General features: G+C 36.2%; 1 protein-coding gene across 3 annotated transcripts in view; it reads right to left on the reverse strand.

The window, feature by feature from the left end:
- Nucleotides 1-20829, reverse strand: part of COL21A1 (collagen type XXI alpha 1 chain) — a 185782-nt gene that overhangs the window by 14466 nt on the left and 150487 nt on the right. For all 3 annotated transcript variants that reach the window (XM_067753473.1, XM_067753472.1, XM_067753470.1), the window contains 3 exons: nt 6165-6209; nt 3977-4030; nt 2313-2366 (listed from right to left, as the gene is read on the reverse strand). In XM_067753473.1, the coding sequence (XP_067609574.1) occupies nt 2313-2366; nt 3977-4030; nt 6165-6209 (153 nt within the window). The remainder of the gene's footprint in view (nt 1-2312; nt 2367-3976; nt 4031-6164; nt 6210-20829) is intronic.

The raw sequence follows: 20829 nt of genomic DNA on the forward strand, positions 1-20829 counted from the left end.
AGATAGGAAAAGAGGATTGGTTATAAAAGACAACCTGCCTCCTGGATCATCAGGAGAGATTGTCAGTGGTGGTTCTGGCTTTCAAAATATACTTGGACACCTGAAATCACAACCCAATCAATGTCTGGCAAAAACCTATAATTAAAGAGGTTGGTATGATACCTAGAAGTGAGGGGCGATGATCACCCAGAGCCAGGTCAGGCTCACTGATCAGTAAAGGGAACAACTTTCATTCTCAGCTCACGTTTAGAACCACGTGAGCATACTATTTGGACTTAATTAAAGCATTTAGCACATAAAAGCATGATTATACCATAGAACAATGGTTCCTTAAATTTTCTAATTTTACAAATGATTAAGCTGAAACTCAGAGGTGACAGGACTTGCCAAAAGCTACATGACTTGATTATGTTAATATACCCTGATGTCATTTAGATAATATTTTATAAAACTGGAATATGATAGGGTAAAACAGACTTATAAATGGTTCAACGGCTATTTTACAAAGAGGTATTATAATCTAAATTGGAAGTTTTCTAAAGATCTACCACAGAATTTCAGCCTCATCCCTGCCTTGCTTAACACAGCTTTTTTTGTCTTACTCTTGAACTTATATCAATTGTTACTGAAGGCATAGTTCACAAATATATTAGTTGACAAAACCAGAGGGATAAGGTAACATAGAGGCAAGTAAACTATGGCCTGTGGGCTAAGTCAGCCCAATGCCTCCTTTTGTAAATAAACTTGTACGAAACACAGGCACATCCACACCGTGGTGGCTGCTTTTACATTTCAATAGCAGAGCTGAGTGGCTGCAACAGAAATTATATGGCCCTCAAAGACTAAAACATGTCCTATCTGGCCCTTGGCAGAAAAACTTTCTAAGACCTGAGGTAATATACTGCATGAAAACAAGTTGAAATGTTTCACTGAAAAGATTACATTTAAGAGGTATAATTTTAACATCTTGAATCTATTTTTAACAAAATAATCGTAGAAGGACAAGATGAGGGAAATCAAACTTTATAGTAATTTATGTAAAAACAAACTGTGATGTTAGAATCAGCCACTTGACTCCCCAGCCACAACAGCAGACCTACCCAAGTGGTGGATGCCACAAATACATTGTTCTAACGTCTTTTATGGAAAATCTAGCAGGTTTAGTTGACCTCCAGCTCAGTGTGAGCCAACGATGCTAAGTGGCTAATTAAAAATGCTGACGAAATCTTAGGCTGCGTTCTTAAGAATTAGAGGATCCAGAACATCATGGGAGAGTCCATTGTACCCAGTTATTTAAGGAATATACAACTACTCTATTTTTTCTTACAACATGACCTTGCAACATGATGGAGAACCTCCACTTGGCAAGTGCACACTTACTACTGCTAGGACGCACAGTGTTCCAAGCACCCACAGGGTCCACCTCTGGTGAGAGGGCAGCTACTTTTCCCTAATCACTGGGCTCCCAATGACATTTTATCCTATCTCTTTCTAGGTACTTTAGAATTAAAAGTAGAGTAGATTAGGCCATGTACTCATTTTGTATGCCAGGATCTATTTCCATGGTCTAGTTAAAGGTTGAATGCTTCCAAAACAGCAATTCCGTCACTTCCTTTCAGAAGGCTATCCTAGAATCTACTTATTAAGTAGTCAAGAATAGTTTCTTGCGTTGAGCCAGAAGGTACCCGGTCTGATCCTCTAATAAAAAGAAATTCTCTTACACATGACTCTGTACACCTAGAAAACGGTCGAATCATGGTACTCAGAGTGCCATTTCTAGCTTAAGAATAACCTCACCTGACACCTAAATATATTGTCAAGCGTGCCTTACTTTTTAAATGTGAAAGTTAAGATAATGTGCCATCTTATCCACAGTCCCAAGGGAGGATAAAACTCACTACAAGGCATTTTACAAATAAAAATTCCACATACATTCCACTAAATAAAAAACCAAGAAGAGGACTTGGAAGTTGGTAAAGTTACCCTCAGTGGTCACTACAGATACTCTAGATGGTGGGCTGGGTACAGAGCCCCATAGAGCTCTGGGTATTCCTCAGTCCCTTGAGCTGCCAGTAAGGGAAGAGTGCTGAGTCATGCAGGATCTTGGACCTTTTCCAGCTTAAACCAGGCCTGCTTTACGTTAGTGTGTTTTATATGCTTAGTTTTTGCCTAAGACTTCATTCCTACAAGTGTTTGTTCATAGACTTCAAACCACATTCAAAATAAAATCAATGTAGTTAAAACTTTGACTGAAGTACCTAAATGGTCATTTTGCACAAAGCCCTCAATCTTGTTAAGTTAATTTTCTTTACCTTAGATCCTGGGGCTCCAGGCTGACCTGGTGAGCCGTCGCTTCCCATCAAACCCTACATTTTAAATGGAAATTGCAAGAGCAATTTAGAGAATAATATTTTTAAAATATTCAATCAGTTTTCAAGTTATACATTACCATCATAATCAATCCACTAAAATATAATGCAAGATATGGGAAACATCCCTACACACATCCAAATAAAGGATAATAAAGAATAAAACTATGCAAGATAACATGAAGGCTGGCAAAGCCCTTGTAATTTGGTTGCTTAAATCACCTACAAATAGCAAAAATGACTGGAGAGCTAGTAAGAGACAAATGTAAAGAAAAGTTTCTTTTTTCTACACTCTACTTTCTTCCTTTCTCATGATGGCCAAGAATTAGATTACTTCATAGATGTTATTTTGGTCAATTTTACTTACGTTTTCTATTTTCTTGAATAATGATTTTAAAGAATTAAAATCTAATAATTTCTCTGAATGTAAGAATGTCTATTCAAGTTACAAATGGCCACATTTTTAGTAACCATATAATTCAAAATAAGACACTGATAACTATTCTAGCAACAAGGAACTAATTTAATTTAGATTCTATTTAAATACTATTACATATATAAAAAACATTTGCTTTCTCTTAATCACAGCAAAGGAAATGTGATGAGCAAAAAAATATTCAATTAGTATTATCAGAAAACAGAATCTCAGTATAGTCACATTGAAAACAGCATGTCATCACTACTATGGTTTGCTATCAATTCAGGATTTATTACAACTATAAAATGTAAAATATACTCGTCATAACATAGTGTTTGAAATATTAGAAATATTAAATATAGATATTCTTGAAGTTCAATGAAGTTCTAGTTAATGTCTTCACTTTCTGGAGGCTAACTTAAATACTGGTAAATAATCAAGTTTCATTTAATATTTCAATGAAAAAATAATTTGGTCTTGATGATGGAGGTAGAGGAAGAATATTCCATTCAAATCTTTCACCAAGATCTTATCAAATCTTTTCACTGGCTAAAATATCTGCTTTTTTAACTTACATAATTAAATGAAAGATCATAAACTGTCCATTTTTTTTACTTAAAAAAAGCTATTACAGGCAATTTGATTCATAGATTAAAATACACATTGCTTCTAACAATTTACTTTTAGAAATTTTTTATGGAGTCCTATACACCATAGGATTATCATAATTTCTAATATCATACTCATATGTCCCTTTACTCCCCAAACTTCCAAAATTACTTGTTCACTAATTTAAGATCTTCCTATACTACCTGTTCTGAATATATTCTCCCTCATTACTGTAATAAATTTGTAAATTTTCTAAAAAGTAACAAAGAATATTTATTGAGTTTTAGATCTTCTCATGGTACTCAGTATTTTTTTTAGCTAGAATATTTGTTTTCTGGTTTATCTACAGTAAGCGTTCTTAATCCTTACTTGGGTAGCCAACTTTCTGAGAATCTGAAGAAATCTAGACTCCTCTAGAAAAATGAACATAATCTTTTTCATACAAATGCATGGAATTTGTGGATCCCAAAATTCTCATTGCTGAATCCTCCCACCAGTTTTGTGAATTTCAGAATAAGAACCTCTGGTACATAATGACAATATTTCAAACACCCCAGTAATAATAATGACATTAACATACAGGTATCCCCGGAGCTCCTTTTTTTCCTAGTGGTCCTGGAGGCCCAATTTCTCCCTAAAAATCAAATACAGATCAAGTTTAAAATTGTAGAGTATCAATTCATCTTTAGAAATTTCCTACGAAAGCATTATGAAATGAAAACTCAATATCAATCAGCCCAATGTGTCTGCCTTTCCTTCCTATATTGTAAGACGAAGCAATGCAAGGTAAAAAATCAGGAATCTAACATCTTAAAGACGTAGGCCTAGGGTCTGTGGAATTATTAAGGAAAATATTTCATTAGGAAATCAGGAGCGGCACTCTTATTCTTTCAAAGGAAGACCTAGCAGTTCACACACTGTTGGTGAGGTGAGACAACAGAGGGAAAAAAAATCAAGTGAAAAAATTCCTTATTTACCATAATTTAAGAGCTATGATAGTAAGATTAAGAAAAATTAGGACACAGTTTTTAATAGCATTTAGACTTCAGATTTTGGGATTGTGACTGACCTGATGCTCCAAGGGATTTTCTGATTCCAGAACAACAACCCTGGAAAGAATATCCTCTTTGAGAAGCAGGAGAAGTCTTCAAAGATCCCTCACTTTAATAAAATATACTCTCGGTTATGATTGTGATTATGAGGATTTGGAAGTGTGCAGAAACCTCACTAGAAGTTGAGCAGCAGGAAACAAGAGGGCTGAAGGTGTCTGAGGGGACATGCTCAGCTTTTAAGAAACTAAACACTGGGCCAGCTATGGGGAGAGGGCAGGAACCTTTAGTACCTACAATGGCTCAGGACCCTCAAAGGGCACTGAAATGGTACCCGCGGTTACCAGCAGGAGGCTCTCCATGACCCAGTTAGGCTGACAGGATGCCCACTAACTAGGATGAAGCAATGAGCTCAGCATCAACAATTAAGACAGGAGAGGCAGAAAACCACAAGACTGAGAATCAAGAGGAATAACAATGAACTGCAGCTGTCAGAATGACTAGAAAGAGAATTTAGAACTACATGTGAAATCTTTACAAATGAAAGAATGGAATCATGAAAAACTACTAGGACTGAAGATAGAACAAGAGACTAGACTATCAAGAATAAAAAGATGTTATAGCACAGGGATGTGTGTATATATATATATATAATATATGTATATATATATATATAAATGAATCATTTTGCTGTCCCTTGAAACTAACACAATGGTGTAAATCAACTATACTTCCATAAAAAAAAGAATAAAAAGATGTTATTAAAATTTGAAATTCTAGAAATGAAAAATATGATTGTTTAGATTTTTAAAAAAATCAATTGATGGCTTAAACAGCAGATTAGACACAGTAAAGGGAGAATAAATAGACTGGAAAATATATCCAAAAAATTTAACCAGAATTTAAGAATCTAGGATATGGAAGTAAGCAATTTAGAGATGTAGAGGACAAAATTAAAAGGAATAAAATATGTCTAACTAGAATTCCAGAAAGAGGGAAGAGCAGAAGATGAAGAGAATTAGCATGGAGATTAACCGCTCATGTCTTCCAGAGATAATGGAAATAATTCTACAGAGCCAAGAAGCAAACTAAATTCCCACCCGGATGAATAAAGAGAATTCCATATCTAGATACATCACAGTGAGTTTTAAGAACACTAAAAACAAATAAAATATCTTAAAAGAATCCCCAAAGAAGGGACAGGTCACTTACAAAAGAATGATGATTAGAACAAGAGCAGATTTTTCATAGTGAACCATGGAAGCCAGGAGATGACAGTAGAAAAATTTCAGTGTATTAAGAGGAAATAATCATCAATCTTGAATTGTATACTCTACAAAATCCTCTCTCAAAAACATACTGGTAATTGAATAAACACTGAAAGTTTATAACCAAAGTATTTGTACTAAAAGAATTTCTAAAAATACAGTTTAGTAAGTAGTACAATTTTCCCAAAAGTATGGTCTAAGAGCACAAGATAGAAAGTACTAAGTAAAATAGAAAGCATGTATGTAAATCCAAATTCATATCTGTATAAAACAACAACAAAAACTAATTGTAAGGTCAAAATAATAGCTTCTGAAATTATATCATGTTTGAACCATTAACTGTTGCCATGAATGTGGTAAAAAATGTATTCTATGTGAAGAGACATCACCACTTTGCCCTTTTCATAATCAGATTCCAGGCCCAAATCTTTCAACTTTCATTAGCACTTACTTTTTGTCCCATTAATCCTTGGTTTCCAGGAAATCCTGGGATTCCCTAAAAAGAAATAAAGTAGATTTTTAATTTAAAAAATTTAGACTGTATCATTAATGAAGAATAGGCCATAATTGGAGTTTTAACTTGTAAATAATGCAAATCATCAAACATATCTCTTGACTACATGAAACCACTACTTATATTAATCAAATTTTGGAAAAGAAAAATTTATGAGATTTATTATTATACATCTGATATTTAAAGTTTTAAATACTGGCTTAAAAAAAAAGAAGCTATGAAGATATTAATCTTGGCTCTTCTTTCAGACCAACATAAGTGATAAAATAAGAAGGATATTTCATTTGAACACTTTCTTATGTTACTTATAATGATTAATGCAAAAAGACTGTCAAATCATAGGAGTTCAGATTCAGTACAACAGTTCCAAAGGCCCTCATAGTCTCACCACCATAACTGAAAACTAATGAAACTAAATAATTTCCTCCAAATTGAGCCTTGAAACACCCAGGAACCTAACTCCTTGTATAAGATATGGCAATCTTTCTCCTAATGATTCCCTTGCTGATAAAATTGTGGAGCATATGCAGACCAGTTTGTAGAGAGACAGAAAGAAAGAAATAGAGAACTCTTTCACATGGCTGAGCCCAAATGTATGAGTTCTCTAGCAAGATTCAGAGAAAATTAATGCTAATTGTCTGAATTTGAGAATAACATGAGCACATTTAATAATGGGAAAGCAGTTCTATTGTCATTCACTGCATTTTCCAAAATGATCATTTATCACCCCAAACAAACAGAGATGGTACTAATTAATTTTTATTTCGTATTCATTTTTCTTATCTCCTTTCTTGATGATACTTCAATTGAAATAATGAATAACATTTGTTTATGTATATATATATGTATTGACTTTGGCAGAAAAGGAAATTCAAATGACAGGGAAATTGGGCACCATCAGTATTTCTTTGAAAGCTCTCTGCATCTTCAGGGCTTTCAAAGAACAGCAGTGGTACTCAATAAATCAGGGCAACTACATCAAGTATCTTCAACAACAGGGAAAGTCTGCCATTGTTTTGATTTTCAAATCTTGACTATTAATACAATACTGGTCCATGTGGTAGCCACAATTATGGTGCAAGATATGGCACACAGTTCTAGTTTTAAGATCCAAACTTAAATGATAAATTGGAATTCAGTTTGATCCTATTTGGCTCAATTAGTTCTCCATGGCACTGCCTCCTTTGCAGAGAAAAGTTGTATGAGAGCAAAGCCCATCAACAAGGGACTAGCATTCTGGTTGCTTTATAAACATACTAACTAGAGAATAACATAAAACGATATAAAAATTTAAAGTTACATTATAAAACATGAGCACAGAATACCCTATCAGCACTCTAAACATAAAGCGAGAGTAAATAATTGAGTTACGAGTATAAAGAGAACAGAGTGAAACGAATTGTATCCTTTCTAAGGCAAAAAATGCATACCGTCAACACAATCAAAGTCAATATTGTTCAAAATAAAGGCTTCCATTTCAATAGACCATGATTTGGCATGAAACCACCCAGAACCAGCTCCCATTCAAATACACACTCATACCAACTCACCATAATGATTAAGTTCTGAATTTAAATAAAATTCAAATAAAATCTGTCTGTAGAATCTTATCAGACACAAGGTGGCCATACATGGTTCTACAGCTGTGTCAATGCCGTGTTGCTTGGCTCCAAGAATCTCTAAAGTGATCCTGCAATTGCCCCGATACTTCTCAGACCTGAGAAGCTGAATTTCATGCTGCACAGAACTCTTTGTTACTTAAGGTTTCAACCCTATTCAAGTTTCTATGCTCTTACATGATCTATATTAGTAGGAATTAGTTACTCCTGTTTTTGCAGCCAATCCCACTGTCAGCAAGGTTATATTCTCACTCTGGGGAAAAATAAAATTATGCCCAAGCAGTGCCCTGGCCTCACTTCCCAGATCTTGAGAGCACCCCCCCACCCAGGTCACTTCCTGAATTTGATTTAACACCTTTTATCTGAATAATTCTAATTCTGAGTATGGTCTTCATTAGGACATAGCCACAAATCTTACATTATTTCAACATATCCGATATTGAGAGTATTTGGGGGGATCTCAGATTAGGAGAAAAATAGATTCCTTTTCCTACTGCCTGTGTTCATAAGTTAATAAAACATGAATAGATGTCATAGATATGAAAAAAAGTCATAATGTCTTCTAGGTCCAACCATACCAAGAACTACTAAATATTTTATAAATACCAAGCAAAAAATATATAAAACTATATAATATTAAAAAACAAAATGTAAAACTGATTTATAAAAGCAATTCTTGGCAAAACTAATATAATGCCATGAGCATGCATGGAATAAAAAACTGTTGAGAGAGAGGTTCACCAGAAGAACTGAAATCACTCAGAGCTATATTAGTTAATAAAATTCTCCTAGAAAATATTTTCCTGGGTTCCCAATACATTCATTGAAATTGACTAAACTTTGCCAATTTTACATTAGTGGAAATATTATTCAAAACCATTTGAAAGTTACCAGTTTGTTGATCCAAAAGTATTTAGCAACAGTTACTTCATAGGGTAAATGTTTTTCCAAGCAAACTATTTTATATTTCATTTTCGGCCTGTGTGGTTTTGAGTTCAGGCAACTGTGAACATGTGTAAGTAAAGACAGAAGCAATAATTTCATCTGGTGAGAATAAAGGGGCATATTTCCTCCATTTCTGTGATTTCAGTTTGGATTTCAGGAAGAGCAGAAAGTCAAATGGAAAATCCTGTGTAATGTTGTGGTGAAAGAATGCGGCATGAAAAAATGTTCTAGAAGCTTCTCTGTAACCATTAAATCATTGTTGTATAACAAAAAAGTCATTAAAAACAGAAATGCATAATTTAGAATAAAGGGTTTGGCCCCTATTTCCTAGAGACCACTTTATAATGAAGGAAATGTGTCTATGATGCATTACTTAGAAAAGACAGGATATCACTCTATACTTTTCCACATGCAATGGAATACTTTACTCCTGAAATTAGAGCATCGTGGATCAAATCTGCTGTTAAGTAATGCAATAATTTCAATGTGCTTAAAACAAATCTAATCAACTAATGGTATTTTTAAATCAAAAATTTCAACCTTTCTACACACTTGTAGAGATATTTAATATCATACAGTTGTCAAAATATTAGAAGCATATTATGTTTTCTTCTATTATATCAAGAAGTGATTTGTTCATTATTAAAGATGCAATGAATACAAAACACATATGTTGAAAGTATCATTCTTATTAGCTACAAAGATTACACTCATTATTAATAAAGAGCATAGAAGAGGCAGTTAAAAGTTTAGATGCTGGAGTCAGCTAGCCAATTATCTCGTGCTGATTGACTCCAGGCCAGGTATTTAAATTGGAATCTCAGTGTCCCCATCTTATACATGGGGAAAAAATAATAGAATTTAGCTCTAGGGTTGTTACATTATATGAATTAGCTCTCACAAGCACTTAGCTCAGTGCTGGGACTAAAATGAACAAATTTTCATGACTTTTCACAGCTCCTCCCTGACCTTTGAAAGTTACAAAATAGATGAAGTCAATTCTTTTCCATGTCTCAAAATTTGTCCTCCTCCATTTTGAGGATATCTTTTTTTTTTTTTTTAACATGTCTTTCCACCTTGCCTTTGTCTACCTCATTCCCCAAAGTTTACACTGTATTCAAGATGACTTTGGCAATCTAAGGCTTCCCACTGGGAGGCACCAACAGGTTTTCATTGTCCCTCATTCATTATCCTTGCCTCTTCATGTTTGGCTGACTTTGATTATAGAAAAATACTACTGTGGGGTTCCAGGATCAAGATGCAAAATTAGAAAGATCCTGAGCTCACCTCCTCTCATGGACACAACAAAACCACAACTACATATGGAACAACCATCTCTGAGAACAACCTGAAGACTAGCTGGACAGACCTTCTACAACTAAGAACAAAAAGAAAAGTCCACACATCGAGAGGCAGAAAAGCAGTCTAGTTAGAACCCACATCTGCATTGTGAAGACCCACAAGCAGGAGGGGTATCACAGCTGGAGAGGTGCCCCTGGCGAGTGAGGGGTGTGAGTCCCATGTCAGGCTTCCCATCCTGAGGCCCTGCGCTGGGAAGATGAACCCCATAATGTCTGGCTTGGAAAACCAGTGGGGTTACACTCACTCCAAATCCCAGCACAGACACAGCAGCTTAAAAAGTATCTGGGTCATAGGAGAAGGAGATTCACTGACTAATTTTATGGCAGGTGCTGGAAGGACAGCGATCTGGTCGAACTTCCTCTGGGGACAGAAGCACTGACAAGCATCATTCTTTTTTACTCTCCTTCTACCTAGCTGGCCTGGGAGGGCGGGTGGGCACCACTTCTGTCATTCGCCATCAACCTAGCTAACACCATGCGTCCCAGCCCAGCATTCCCCAGAGGACCTGCCCAGGCTAGCTCCTTTAAAGCAGCTCCCACCCCATCATACCCAGCAGACTGCCCCAGCTCTCCTCCAAAGCAACTCCTACTCCAGGGGGCCAGCCATGCACACCAGGGTGCCTGCAGCAATCACAGCCCAATCACAACAAGAGGGCACATGTGACCCACACAGGGGATACTCCAGGAGCACCTGGCTCTGGTGAACAGAGGGGACTGCACTGCTGGGTCCCATGGGACATCTTGTACATAAGACCACTCTTTCAAGACCAGGAGATGTAGCTGTTATACCTAATACATAGAAACAGACATCGAGATTTAGGCAAAATGAAGAGATGAAGGAATACCTTCCATGTGAAAGAAGAAGACATAACCTCAGAAAAAGAACTAAATGAAATGGAGATAAGCAATTTACCAGATAAAGTGTTCAAAGTAACAGTCTTAAAGCTGCTCATTGAACTCTGGAGAAGAATGGTTGAACTCAGTGACACCTTCAATAAAGAGACAGAAAAAATAAAAAAGAACCAATCAGAACAGAATAATACAATAACTGAAGTGAAAAATATACTAGAGGGAATCAACAGCAGATTAGAGGATGCAGAAGAATCAGTGATCTGGAAGACTAGGCAGTGGAAATCACCCAATAGGAACAGCAAAACACACACACACACACACACACACACACACACACACAAATGAGGATAGTTTAAGGCATCCCTGGGACAACATCAAGCATACTAGCATTTGCATTATAGGGGTTCCAGAAGGAGAAGAGAGAGAGAGAAATGGATAGAGAATATATTCAAAAAATAATGGCTGAAAATTTCCCTAATCTGTCAAAGGAAAGACACCAAGTCCAGGAAGCACAAAGAGTCACAAATAAGATGAATCCAAAGACACATTATAATTAAGATATCAAAAATTAAACAGAGCATCTTAAAAGCAGCAAGAGAAAAGCAAATAGTTACACACAAGGGGATCTCCATAATACTATCAGTTTTTACAAGAGAAACTTTACAGGTCAGAAAGGACTGGCACAATATATTCAAAGTACTGAAAGGAAAAAATCTTACTACCAAGAATACTCTACCCTGCCAGGTTATCATTCAGAAATGAAGGCGAGATAAAGAGTTTCCAGATAAGTGAAAGCTAACAGAGTTCATCACCACTAAATCAACCTTAAAAGAAATGCTAAAGGGACTTCTTTAAATAGAAAAAAAAAGGTCATCACTAGAAACAGGAAAATTATGAAAGAAAAACAATCTCACTGTTAAAGGCAAACATAGTAAAGGTAGTAGATCAACTGACTATAAAGCTAGTATGAATTTTAAAGACAAAAGCAGTGAAATCATAATATCTAAAATAGTTAAGTGATACACAAAATAAAAAGATGTAAAATATGACATCAAAAACATAAAACATGGTTGGGGGAGTAAAAATGTAGTGCTTTTTGAATGTGCTCCAACTTGAGCAACCATCAACTTAAAATAGACTGCTATATACATACATTGTTATATATGAACTTCATGGTAAATACAAACCAAAAACCTGTAAGAGATACACAGAAAATAAAAAGAAATGCAAACATAACACTAAAGAAAGCCATCAAATCCAAAGGGAAGAGACAAGAGAGGAAGAAACAGAGAAGAACTATAAAAACAACCAGAAAACAATTAACCAAATGGCAATAAGTATACCTATCAATAATTACTTTAAATGTAAATGAACAAAGGGGCTTCCCTGGTGGCGCAGTGTTTGAGAGTCCGCCTGCTGATGCAGGGGACATGGGTTCGTGCCCCGGTCCAGGAAGATCCCACATGCCATGGAGCGGCTGGGCCTGTGAGCCATGGCCTCTGAGCCTGCACCTCCAGAGCCTGTGCTCCGCAACCGGAGAGACCACAACAGTGAGAGGCCCGCGTACCACACACACACAAAAAAATGTAAATGAACAAATGTTCCTATCTCTAAAAAGTGGTTATAGAGGGAACATATCTTAACATAAGAAAGGCCATATATGACAAACAAAATTTACATGGAACCACAAAAGACCCCGAATAGCTGAAGCAATCTTAAGAAAGAAGAACAAAGCTGGAGGTATCATGCTCCCTGACTTCAAACTGTACTGGAAAGCTATGGTAATCATAACAGTGTGGTACTGGCACAAAAGAGCCCAGAAAGAAACCCACACTTACATGGTCAATTAATTTACAACTAAGGAGTCAAGAATATAGTGGGGAAAAGAAAGCCTCTTCAATAACTGATATTGGGAAAACTGTACAGCTACATGAAAAATAATCAAAGTGGACCACTTTCTTACACCATGAATTGGAAATGGATTAAAGACTTAAATGTAAGACCTGAAACCATAAAACTCCTAGAAGGAAACAAAGGCAGTAAGCTCTTTGACACTGGTCCTGGCAATATTTGTTTGGACCTGTCTCCTCAAGTAAGGGCAACAAAAGCAAAAATAAACAAATGAGACTATATCAAACTAAAAAGCTTTTGCACAGAAGGAAACCATCAACAAATTGACAATGTCACCTACTGAATGGGAGAAGATATTTGCAAATTATATATGTGATAAGGGGTTAATATCCAAAATATGCAAAGGACTCATACAACTCAACACCAAAAGAAGTAAATAATGCATTCAAAAAATTGGAAGAGGACCTGAATAGACATTTTTCCAAGAAAGACCAACAGACACATAAAAAGATGCTCAACATCGCTAAACATCAGGGAAATGCAAATCAAAATCATAATGAGATATCACTTCACACCTGTCAGAATGGCTATTACAAAAAAGACAAAAAATAACTGTTGGTAAGGATGTGGAGAAAAGGGAACCCTTGTGCACTGTTGGTAGGAACGTAAATTGGTGCACTCACCATGGAGAAGAGTATGGAGCTTCCTCAAAAAATTAAAAATAGATTACCATATGATCCAGCACTTCCATTTCTGGGTATTTATCCAAAGAAAACAAAAACACTAATTTGGAAAGATATATGCATCCCTTTGTTCACAGCAGCATTATTTACAACAGCCAAGATGTGGAAGCAACCTAAGTGCCCATAAATAGATGAATGGATAAAGAAGTTGTGGTATGTGTACACAATGGAATATTACTCAGCTACAAGCAAAGAATGGAATCTTGCCATTTGCAACAACATGGATGGACCTGGAGAGTATTATGCTAAAGTGAAATAAGTCAGACAGAGAAAGACAAATATCATATGATTTCACTTATACAAGGAATCTTAAAACAAAACAAATGAACAAACTAAACAAAACATAAAAATTCTCATAGATACAAAAAACAAAGTGGTGGTCAGCAGAGGGGAGAGGTGGGGTGCTGAGCAAAGTAGGTGAAGGGGATTAAGGGTCCCAAACTTTGAGTTATAAAATAAATAAACCACAGGAATGTGGGGATGTATTGTACAGCACAGGGAATGTAGTCAATAATGTTGTAATAACTTGGTATGGTGACGAATGGTTATTAGACTTATTGTGGTTATCAACTCATAATGTACATAAATGTCTAATAGTAATATAGTATATTGATATTGTACACCTGAAACTAATGTAATATTCCATGTCAACTATACTTCATTTTTTAAAAGGGAAAAAATACTATAATAACTTTTGCTTTTTAAACATCATAAGTATATTTCATTACTATTTTTTCAGGAAGAAATATGGCTAAAAGCTTCAAACATGTAAGTCCACAATGTTTTCCAATTTTTTAAAATTCCACACTAACTGACAGATCATCATGAATGATGTACAAAAGATTATTTTGTGGTAAGATAACTCTAAAGAGAAGTAATTCAAAATCATAGCTGCCAGACCAAAAAGAAACCAATATACAAGTACTTGCAATAAATCCTTAATAACGAAATTACCAGGTTTACTATCCCTTTAATACTTTAATACAGTTTTACTACTCCCTTTCATCTTTAAGGGGAAAAAAATAACCTAAGTAATAATGGGTGAATTTATTCTCCCCAGCCTACAGACAAGGACTCAGATGGGACTGGGCCCAAATTACCCAAAGATAAATAACTTTAATAGAAAATGCCTTGGTAAATATTTTTGATCTACTTGTGTTTATAGACAACAGAAGTACCACCAGTTTGACATAGTAAGTTACAGAATGAGACCAGGGCTATCATAGGAAGGAAGACTACCTGGTAGTCATGCAAAGTTGCTTCATGTTACTTGCATTTCTCTTTTGCACTTAAAGTCATCTCTACATTTTTTTTTCTTTTTAAATTTTTATTGGAATGTAGTTGATTTACAATGTTGTGTTAATTTCAGGTGTACAGCAAAGTGAAGATACACGTGTGTGTGTGTGTATATATATATATGTGTGTGTGTGTATATATGTGTGTGTATATATATATATATATATATATATATATGCTTTTTCAGATTCTTTTCCCATACAGGTTATTACAGTATATTGAGTAGAGTTCCTTGTGCTATACAGTAGGTCCTTGTTAGTTATCTATTTTATATATAGTAGTGTGTATATGTTAATCCCAATCTCCTATTTTTTATTAAAGCCAAGAAGATATTCTAACCAATTTTGCTGTTGTAAAAATATCATTTTTCAAGACAAGAAAAAAAAGAAAAATGTTTAGCAAATTAAAATAACATACCTGAAAACCCAGAGGATGCGGAGAAGAGGACTGAGAGTGCCAGGGACAGAATCTGCACTGCCATATAGTGGGAAAGTCACATAACTGCCCTGAACCCCCAAATCTGGGAAAGTAATTTACCCCTTTACATCGGTCAACTGAGATCAAGCACGTAAAGTACTTTAGTGAGTTAAAGGAACATATGCATGTAGATGTATGTAAAACTGAAAAACAATTCCACTTGAAAAAAAACTCCAAAATCATACCAGAGTTGTTCTAAAGTTAACTTTGACCCTCTGAAAACCTGAAAAGTGCAGAGTATACTTTTGGGTCCATGGAATGTTACTGTATAACTCAAAACAAATCATGGTGAATTTCTCCTTAAGGAGAAAACTGAAAATGGATGTTTCAAAGACCTTTCTAGCTGACTCAGTAACTAAGTAGAAGTTGTACACCATTTTTCAGAGAAATCTGCAAATTGTTTTAAGTTTTTTGCAATTTCACATATGATAGAAGTCACCAAACAAAAATATTTTAAAACACCAAATCAAACGTGAAGCTAGTTTGATGAAGAAAACAAACAGATGAATTTTTAACCTTAGTTATTTTATATGGTAAAAAATAAATAACCAATTATTTGAAAATTGTATCTAATTTGCTAACTTCTATAACCTCATATTTTTGAAATATTATGTCTATCTATACTGTTACATCTAAATCACTGTATTTTTCATTGTGTAACTCAGCCCATTGTGAATCTTTTTATGTTTATGTAATACATATCTCCATTTTTCCTATTGAAAAATAATGAGATGATAGATTCACTTAAGGAAAAAAATTTAAGGAACTCATATTACTTTTCTATTAACCCATGAAAATTACAACAACACACATTTATTCTCTTACAGTTCTGTAGGTCACAAGTCCAGCACGGAGCTAAATTCAAGGAGTTGGCAAGGCTGCACAGCTTTCTGAAGTCTCTAGGGAAGAATCTATTTCCTGTCCATTCAGGTTACTGGCAGAATTTAATTCCTTGCAGTTGAAGGGACCAAAGTCTCCGTTTTCTTGAAGGCTGCAAGCAGAGCACCATTCCCAGCTTCTGGAGGCATCCACATTCTTTAGTTCATGGCCCCTTCCTCCATCTTCAACACCAGCAATGGCCGGTCAGGTCCTTCTCAAGTTGAATGTTTTTGACCCATTCCTCATTCAGCTTCTTCCACATTTAATTAGTCATGAATAGTTTGGGCCCATAGATAATCCAAGATAATATCCTCCTCTCAAGGTCATTAACCTTAATTATATCTGCAATGTTCATTTACCATATAGGGTAACATATTCACATGCTCCAGGGTTCCAGGGATTATGATATGGATATTTTTGGGGGGAGGGGGAGTCATTATTTTCCCTACCACAGAAATATTATCGATATCCTAGGACCAGATAGTTTCCATGTTATTTAAACTTATCCAGGGCATTAAAAAAGATGGAGCTCATCGAAATCCAAATTATGAGGCCATCATAACCCTAATAACAAAACCAGTCAAGAATAATACCTAAAAAAGAAATCTACAAGCTAAACTAATTTGTTAATACAAGTGCAAATGGAGTTACTATAATGTTAGTAAATCAAATATAGCAGCACATGAACAAAAGTAAAGCATGATTAAATAGGGCTTGTTTCAGGATGCAATGAGTGTTGAACATGAAGTATATCCAATCAATGTTATGTTCATGCAAGTTACTATATTAATAATTTAGAGGAAGAACAATATACAATCTTCTCAAAAGATACTAAAAATGAATTTTGTAAAATTTATCATGCATTATTTAGTGAAAACTCTTACTAATATAACATTAGAACTTTGTAAACCTGAATCTGAATCAATCAGAAACCAATTGTAAACATCATACTTGATGAAACACTAGATATTCCTGCTTAAAATCAGGAATAAAGCATAGGCTATATTTTGAAGTCATAAATTCGACTTACAGGAATACTTCCTTCCCCAAAATATTGCATAAACTTTTTTATGCAATAAAACCCTAACCCTAATCCTAAAAGAAGAAAAATTTGGGGGCTGACTGTGGCCTCAGGCAAGGAAAACATACGTGACATCAATAGAAGTTGAATGAAATGCATCCATGCTTAAACAAAATGACATGAGATTGATTTTATATTTTCTTTTATAACCAGATAGGGTAGAATGCCCATAATATTGTGAAGTTAAAGTTTCAGTGGACACAATTTTTATTTAAAAAATGTGTGCTTTATTTATGTATTTTTAAAAAATATTCTCAACTTTACTTCTAATCTTTCATTGCATATGCAAAGAAAAAGTTTAGAAAGAATATCTTTGAATGAGTAACATTCATTATTATCTTTGGTGATGGGAATAGGATTTGGGTAAGTGAAGGCAGATTTTCAAACTTACCACACAACTTCTTTATTTTTTGCCCATTTAAGAGCAGTTAAATAAATAAGAATGTATAATAAATAATAAATAAAAAGAATAAATATAACTATAGAATAAAATATAATTAAAATGTACAATAAATAGTAGTTAACCTGTAAAATTTTTATCTTTCAAAAAATTCTCAGATTTTTTTTCCTCACACTTAAGTCATCCAAGAAACTATTGTTAAACATCAGTCTTTCAAGTCTTTTCATGGTTGTGGCTATCATTTGCTTAAAAGAAAAATAACAAAAAATCTAAAACAACGAGCAAGAAGTATACTGCAAGCTGGAAGATCAATGCTGGAAGCCTCTTAACATGACTCACACTTGTGACCTCAGAGACCAATAACACATTTGCTTAGTTTTCATGCCTCGGGAGGTTATTTCCACGGACAATTTTTCACACATTGCTAAGGATACACTGTTAGACAAAGGCATCAATATTTCTTAGGAAAGGACAACACTGTGTTTAAGAAGCAATTTCTTTCATAAAAAAAAAAAAAAAGGCTAGGAATTTGGCATTTGACAAGATTAGCCTTACCAGGGAGCATGTACCTATTTCCCTACAGTAAGAGTGGTTAACTTTACCTAAATAAAAATGTTAATACATCAGATCTAAAGATTGTTATATCTTTAAATACTACATAATATTTAAAGTAAATTTCCAGGAAAATTGATAGCCTAAAAACTCATGTAAAATTGAAGATATAATAAAACAAATTTAAATGACCAAATTCCTATCTTTATCTATCCTCATATAAACAAATTTAGTCTTGTTCAATTGCATATAGATGCATCTTTGTTGTACAACACAGAATTGTGAGTTTGTCAAAAATGAATAAGGTACTTTAAACATACCAAGAGAACTGAATCTATTTGGAAGTATAATTTCTTAGTCTCATTTATGGCAATATTGAAGTTTATTTTTCCACAGAAAGATATTAAAGCACATATGGCCTAAAAGGATAATAAGATATCATGATTCCATTTTCCTCTACCAATGTCACTAAAATTAAATTTAGTGACATTAATTAACCTACTCGAGTAGGTGACTTTTGTCTTTCTACTACCTTCATATTCCTCTTTTTTGATCATTCTGTAACATAGCCTCAATTTCACTAGTTATTAAACTTTACATCAGACCCACATAGGGAAGCCATTAACAATGCAGTTGCCGAGCAGGAGTTTCAAGATGGCGGAAGAGTAAGACGCAGAGATCACCTTACTCTCCACAAATACATCAGAACTACATCTACACATGGAACTGCTCCTATAGAACACCCACTGAACGCTAGCAGAAGACCTCAGACCTCCCAAAAGGCAAGAAACTCCCCACGTACCGGGTAGGGCAAAAGAAAAAATAAAGAGACAAAAGGATAGGCATGGGACCTGCACCAGTGGGAGGGAGCCGTGAAGGAGTAAAGGTTTCCATACGCTAGGAAGTCCCTTCGTGGGAGGAGACTGCGGGTGGCGGAGGGGGTAAGCTTCGGAGCCACGAAGGAGAGCACAGCAACAGGGGTGCAGAGGGCAATCGACCGGCACTCACCAGGCCGAGAGTCTTGTCTGCTTACCCGCCGGAGCAGGCGGGACTGGGAGCTGAGGCTCGGCTTCGGTCGGAGCGCTGGGAGAGGACTGGAAGCAAGCGTGAACACAGCCTGAAGGGGTTAGTGCACCACGGCTAGCCGGGAGGGAGTCCAGGAAAAAGTCTGGACCTGCCGAAGAGGCAAGAGACTTTTTCTTGCCTCTTTGTTACCTGGTGGGTGAGGAGAGGGGATTCAGAGTGCCGCTTAAAGGAGCTCCAGAGACGGGCGCGAGCCGCGGCTATCAGCGTGGATCCCAGAGATGGGCATGGGACGCTAAAGCTGCTGCTGCAGCCACCAAGAAGCCTGTGTGCAAGCACAGTTCACTATCCACACCTCCCCTCCCGGGAGTCTGTGCAGCCTGCCACTGCCAGGGTCCCGTGATCCAGGGCCAACTTCCCCGGGAGAACGTGTGGTGTGCCTCAGGCGGGTGCAACGTCACGCTGGCCTCTACCGATGCAGGCTTTCCCCGCATCTGTACCCCTCCATCCCCCCGGCCTGAGTGAGGCGGAGCCACCGAATCAGCTGCTCCTTTAACCCAGTCCTGTCTGAGAGAAGAACAGACGCCCTCAGGCGACCTACACGCAGAGGCGGGTCCAAATCCAAAGCTGAACCCCGGGAGCTGTGTGAGCAAAGGAGAGAGAGGGAAATCTCTCCTAGCAGCCTCAGGAGCAGAGGATTAAATCTCCACAATCAACTTGATGTACCCTGCATCTGTGGAATACCTGAATAGACAACGAATCATCCCAAATTGAGGAGGTGGACTTTGGGAGCAAAGATATATATTTTTTTTTTCCCACTTTTCTCTTTTTCTGAGTGTGAATGTGTATGCTTCTGTGTGTGATTTTGTCTTTATAGCTTTGCTTTTACCATTTGTCCTAGGGTTCTCTCTGTGTTTGTTTTTTTAATTACTTAAAAAAAACTTTTTTAATAATTATTTTAATAACTTTATTTTATGTTATTTTACTTTTTTATTTTATTTTATCTTCTTTCTTTCTTTTTTTTTCTCCCTTTTATTCTGAGCCATGTGGATGAAAGGCTCTTGGTGCTGCAACCAGGCATCAGGGCTGTGCCTCTGAGGTGGGAGAGCCAAGTTCGTACACTGGTCCACAAGAGACCTCCCAGCTCCACGTAATATCAAACGGTGAAAATCTCCCAGAGATCTCCATCTCAACACCAAGACCCAGCTTCACTCAAGGACCAGCAAGCTACAGTGCTAGACATCCTATGCCAAACAACTAGCAAGGTAGGAAAACAACCCCATCCATTAGCAGAGAGGCTGCCTAAAATCGTAACAAAGCCAGAGACACCCCAAAACACACCACCAGACATGGACCTGCCCACCAGAAAGACAAGATCCAGTCTCATCCACCAGAACACAGGCACTAGCCCCCTCCACCAGGAAGCTTACACAACCCACTGAACCAACCTTAGCCCCTGGGGACAGATACCAAAAACAACGGGAACTATGAGCCAGCAGCCTGAGAAAAGGAGACCCCAAACA

This window comes from Pseudorca crassidens, chromosome 10 (genome assembly GCF_039906515.1).
Source record: "Pseudorca crassidens isolate mPseCra1 chromosome 10, mPseCra1.hap1, whole genome shotgun sequence".
Lineage (NCBI taxonomy): Eukaryota > Metazoa > Chordata > Mammalia > Artiodactyla > Delphinidae > Pseudorca > Pseudorca crassidens.